At 54.7% G+C, this 5,888-nt stretch overlaps 1 protein-coding gene across 1 annotated transcript in view; it reads right to left on the reverse strand.

The window, feature by feature from the left end:
• Positions 1 to 2,737: 2,737 nt before the first annotated feature.
• SLIT1 (slit guidance ligand 1) overlaps positions 2,738 to 5,888 on the reverse strand; it is a 47,577-nt gene continuing 44,426 nt past the window's right edge. The window contains 3 exon segments of the mRNA XM_031061388.1: positions 2,738 to 5,052; positions 5,137 to 5,348; positions 5,670 to 5,888. The exon segment at positions 5,670 to 5,888 is cut by the window's right edge and continues 9 nt beyond it. Coding sequence (XP_030917248.1) covers positions 4,808 to 5,052; positions 5,137 to 5,348; positions 5,670 to 5,888 — 676 coding nt within the window. The 3' untranslated portion in view covers positions 2,738 to 4,807.

The raw sequence follows: 5,888 nt of genomic DNA on the forward strand, positions 1-5,888 counted from the left end.
ATCTGTTCTAAGATGTTCTCAGGAGTTCTTGTTTGTATTAAGCTCACCCCTAGGCTTAGCAGAAATCACAGTCCCCATCCTCCCTGCTCCCCTCCCCGCAGACAAGCCCTCTCTCTCACGAGCACTTCCACCTTCTCCCCGAAGGGCAGCAGAGGGCAGCTGGCGGTTTTGATTCAGGGCACGTTGGCAGCTTTGGGGCAGCCGAAGGAGCTGGGATGCAGCCGGCCAGCATTTGTGACATGGGTCTGGAGGCCAGGCGGTCCCGCGGGCTGTATTGCTAGCCAATGTTTTCTAAGTCTGTTTGTAAGAGTACCTAATTTTAAAATGAAATGTGAATATATATTATGTGTAGGTGCCATGTAAGATAGTGTTGTGCTAGGCAGCAGGATGCTAACCTACTTTTTAAGCTTTTTGGAGGCAGGAAAAAGCATTTTTCTCTCACTTCATGCTCACAGATCTAATATTGTAAATAGGTTTTTTAAATATTTATTTCATGGGCTTTCCACAGGTTCTCGTTCTGACCGGTGTGTGGTGGGTGGGGCTGCACTGCCCAGCGTGCCGCAACCAAAGGGCTGGCGATTGCGTGGGGGATGGGATGGGGCGGGGTGGGGTGGTGGTGGTGCTGTTCAGTTTGGTTTTTTGTCAGAGCTGAAGCATTAACTCTCTTCATCTCGTTTTGATGATGTCAGACCTGGTCGATGGCCACGGTCCCCAGGGAGGCTGTGAGCTGCCATGGCCGGCCAGGATGGCTGTTCCCCAGGACAGGGGGCACTGCAAGCAATAAGATTTGTAGTAATAATGTCTGCTGTGATGGCAGGGCCTCTCGGGGCTCAGGGCCAGGTGGGAATAACCCTGCTCCCGGCAAAGGCTCAGTCCAGCATGGCTTGGGGGGGTCTCTGGACCTGGGGGTACTCAAGGAAGTGTCCCCAGGGATGCAGAAAGTGGGGGAAGCTGTCACCCCCAAGGAACCCCCCAAAACCAGCAGGGTAGGATAGGTAGTTGCTGGTAGCAAACTCCCACTAGAGAATCACTGCCTTTGTGGGTACAGGTGACCCAAGGGAGCTCACTGCTGTCGCTGCTAGTCCTAGGGCCGGCTCCAGAAGGTCATTTGCTCATTTGCTGATCATTCTGTAATTTTAATTCTCCTTCTAGGAGGTTTGAGGTCCTTTGGTAATTTTTGCTTAAGTGGGTTTAGATTTGTTTTTTCTTCTTTGTTAACCCCTTTTTGCCTGGAAGTGTGGCTGGCTCTGACCTTCCAGTCCAGCTGTCTGTGTGGGGCAGTGTCAGCAGCATCTGCTTTTATGATGATGGGTCTCTGACTTTGGAGGATGGAGTGAGGGGTGCTGCTGGGTTCCAGCCCTGCAGGACCCTTCACCAGTCCCACACTTCCTTCACCCTTGGAACAGGTGTGTAAAAAAGAAAAACAAAAAAAAAAGGAAAAAAGGAAACAACACAGTAATTTTTTTCTTAGGATGTAAAACATTTGAATATTATCTCCACCCTGATGGCAAATGTTTTTCCTTCATCTGTGTCTGCTTCCCTGGGAGAATTTTGTTTCTCTGTTTGTTTCTATATGAATTTTAGACACTGAGCTGAAATTCCTCCTGTCCGGTACTGTATGTTTGAGCCCAAGCAATGTGAACTGTACAGACCAGCAGTGGGAAGGGGGAGCTGGTGACTGCACCTGGGAGAGCCGTGGCTTGGGATGGCATTCCCAGTTGGTATAGGGAGTGGGAAGTACTGCGCTACAAGTTGGGAAAATGAACTGTCTGCTGTGAATTCTCGGTTGGAAATGTGGAGAGGAGTTTCCATTAGATAATGTTTACATACCTCACCTGACAAACCTTTGAAAGTGTATATATTAAAAAAAGAAAGAAAATAAAATTATATTAAGTTGCTTTAAATCAATATGTATAGCTATAAGAACTGGGTCATTTGAACTTTGAATATGTATCGATTCTCTAAATGTTGACATTTTGTGAACTCTGTGCTCCTGTCTTTTATTTCACCCTAGCCTATGGAAAAAGTTGTGTTCTTGTTCCAGGTAAAAGGTCCCTGACTCAGATCTGAACTCCTCAAGGATTCCCACCACCTTGTTTTCTTTTTTTCCTCACTGTCAGTATTCACCCTATGAGCTTTCTAAAGGTCCGTATTTTATTGCCGCTTATTAAACGTTTCTTTGATATCAATGTTTGTTTGGTGTGATAAGTGGGGAAGACTGAAGGTGAGTGAGTGCACGAGGTAGGGCACAACAGGCTGGCACCCTCCAACTGCCACCGCCTCCCTATGGAGGGGGCATATAAATGCCTGTGTGGGGTTTCAGTGCTCCTATACCAGTGCCTGAGCTGTGGCAGACTTGTGTTTGTGGCACCAACAGTGCAACCTCTTGGTGGTCCTGAGGACCGCTGCCCAGGCCCCCTCTACCCTTCCCCAGAGAGCTACAAGTGCCCAGTTTCCCCTGGAGCCATTCCATCCCCACAGCAGGCGCTGGCCCTTCAGGTTCCCACGTGCAAGACCCTGGCAGTGATGGCTGCTTTTGCAAGGCATTGCATGGATAACCCCAGCTGCTTGTCCCTGCACCATGGGGGCAATGCATTGGCCAGGGCTGCTCCAGGAGTAGGAAATCATCCCCTAAGGCACAACTAACTCTTTCCATCCTGTGCCACCTCCTCACACTCTCAGCAGCTCCCAAGCACCACCTTCTCCCTTCTCCCCAGTAGGAAAGAAGAGGCCAAGCTTCTGAATGAATAAATGTCATGTTCACATGGAAGACAACATAGACAATACCAAACACCTCCTAAAACAATACAGCCTCTGCCAGCGGAAGGATGCCCAGCGCCTCCCTCGCCAGCCTAGTACAAACCAGCGTCTTCAATAGTGACACACACAAACCCCACGGGCCAAACAAAGCCACTGTCATTTTCCTGCCCAGTAGCATCTGTAAACAAAAAGAAAACATCATTTGTTGACCCCAAACATATAAAAATACTATAACAAAATGAAATACAAATATATATTAGAATCTGTAAGTATTCTGTATAAAGAGATACTTTAGCGGTTAGCGTACAGCAAGAACAGAAACACAACACAACCAAGCCCCGGGTGGGCCACAGGCAAAATGAGACGCATCCCAGCTCCTCTGTGTGGCAGAGGAGCTCCCATGGAGAGGGCATTTGTGGCAGAAACACATCCCCGTGGTGGTGGAGATGCCCTGGATGCCAGTGGCGAGCAGGGATGGGGACAGCACCTGCAGAGCTGGGTGTATGCAGTGGAGGTGCCTGGAGCCCGGGCACAGCTGGCAGTGCGGACCTGAAACCAGAGTGCTGGAGCGGTGAGATGGAGAGACCCAGGACTGCAGCTCTGGGATGAGTCTGTCCACAGGGCGATGTGGTGTTTCACTGTCCAGCCATGTGCAGTGTCCCAGGTTGGGTCCCTGCTATCCTTGGCCCCCACAGTTGTAGAGGTGATGCTGCTGTGGATGTTGGGTGCGTGCAGTACCCTGGCAGGAGGTCCCTGTGTGCCCCTGCTCCCATACCAGCCCAGCACATGCCCTGGCACTGTGGCTTTGGAGAGATGCTGGGTATGGGCACTTGAGTCCAAGAGCTGATGGGTCCTGCCCTGGCAGTGGTGTTGGCTCCAGGCTTGCAGGTTTGGACATCTCCAGCCTCTTCAACTTGGCACGCACAAGACAGAGGCCCCATGGGCATGGCAAACCTGCATCCCAGCTGTCCCAGCAGCCTCTTGCTTCTGCTGGCTGGGGCAGTGGGACACGGGGACACCTTCGCCCAGCTGCAGGCCTGCTCCCCTAGGAGAGAGCCTGGAGAAAGGGGATTCCTGTGCTGCCCTCACACAGCTCCCAACTCTGGGCAGAGCCACCTGGCTGAGCTAGGGGTATTTGGAGCCCCCTCCACATGCATGGCACAGTGCTGGCCCCATGGCACAGGGCAGGTTGGCATGGGAACCCTCAGGGACATCTGTGCACTGCTGCCTGTCCCCCATTCAGTGTGCCTGGCACTGCCCTGGTCCTGTTCCACGACTGTGGCCCTGATGTGACCACAGTGATGTGACCACAATGACCGAGTGTGCCCATGCCCTGCAGAGCCCATCCAGTGTGCACAGACTGGGGGTGTCACCAGAGGGTCAGGCTGGGGCCACAGAGCTGGGGACATTATCTGGGGTACTAAGGGCTACAGCACCCTGCACGGAGAGAGACCAGGGCTGATGGAGGAGAGAACAGGAAACCAGGTCTGGGCTGACCAGGACTGCAGGACACTGGCTACACCACGCAGCCCACCATAAGCCATGGCTTGCCATAGATCACAAGGCTCTGCCATGGCAGGCCTCCCTCCTCTGGTCACACAAGTTGGAAAAGCCCTCAGATCGCTGGGCTGATGCAAGGGACAGGGCTGCCAGGGAGGGGACTCACCCAGGATGCAAACACTGCCCTCCATGGCTGTGGGGCTTCACTGGCAGGGAGGCAGAGTGCCACAGGGAGAGGTCAGGGCAGCTGGGCAGGGTGCCCACTCCATATCCACATATCTGTGTAGCTGCAGTTCTTACAAAAATTTTCTATCTACACATTTGTTTTGTTTGTGGTTTTTTTTTCTTTTTTTTTTTCTTTCTATTTTTTTTTCTGTTTCCTTCCCAATCTTCTAGATGCACCAGCTCTACCCTCTGCTGGGCTCCTCAGATGCAGCTGAAGTTCAGAACACCCAGAGAGCAGCACCATGCCCGCAGTGTAAAGTGAGGTCCTTGGCTCGGGGAGGTCTCCCCACCAGCCCCCCGGCTCTGCAGAGCCGGTGGCTGCTCACAGGCACTGGCTGCAGCCACACTTGCTGGGCTTCTCCACCTCTTCCACAAAGGTCGCACCGTTGCTGCATTCAAAGGCGTATTTCCTGCGCCGCAGCCGCAGCCCGGTGCAGCAGCCGGCGTCAGGGCCACCGCAGGTGCCCCGGCATTCCACCCAGGCCACCGGCCGCGTCGTCTGGCAGATGGCATAGCCCCGCTGCACCTGGTGGTAGTCCCGCACCGGCTCCCCGCGGCACTCCGGCTCTGTGGGACGGTGGGACAGCAATGGTCAGCCTGGTGCGGTGGCGTGGGGCTGCCTTCCCTGGACACCCCCTCCTCAGCACCTACCTTGGTCACAGAGGGCTCCGGTGTAGCCATCGTGGCACTCGCAGGTGGGCTGGCCACCTGGCGTGAGATGGCAGTGGCCATGGACACAGGGCTGGTGGCGGCAGGGGTCGGGTGGCTCGGCAGGCTGGTTGCAGAGTGCACCCTGGTAGCCTTCATGGCACTGGCAGCTGTAGGAGAGGGCATCAAGGGGCAGGCACACCCCGTGCACACACCTGTGGGCATACACTGCTGTCAGGACCTGCTGGTGTGGCACCAGCATGCACAGCCCACCAGCACTGAGCATGGCGTGGCTCTGCACCAGCACTGTACTGCGACTGGTACGGCACCACCTGGTACAGGACAGCCATCATGGCACAGCACAGGTGTGGCTGTGGCATGGCACCAGCACAGAACAGCCTGGCACAACTCAGTGCCAGTGGCACAGCAGGGCAGTGTCACGACACGGCACCGCTGTGATGGCACAGGACTGGCACAACAGCACCAAGAAGCAGCCACAGGGCAGGGTGGGCAGCCAGTGGGGTAAGGGCACTCACTTGTGCCCCTGGCAGGGCCCGCCGTGGGGCTGGTCGCAGTGGGGCCCGTCCCAGCCCGGCTCGCAGTGGCACACGGGGCCCTGGGCGCCCGAGGGCTGGCAGATGCCATGCAAGCAGTAGAGCTTGCGGCAGGGCTCGCAGCCTGGCACCACCCCTGGCGTCATCCGCGTCTTGGTAAAGTCCTGCAGCTCATTGTTGATGTAGAGGTTGCGGATGCAT

This window comes from Geospiza fortis, unplaced genomic scaffold (assembly GCF_000277835.1).
Source record: "Geospiza fortis unplaced genomic scaffold, GeoFor_1.0 scaffold130, whole genome shotgun sequence".
Classification (NCBI taxonomy): domain Eukaryota; kingdom Metazoa; phylum Chordata; class Aves; order Passeriformes; family Thraupidae; genus Geospiza; species Geospiza fortis.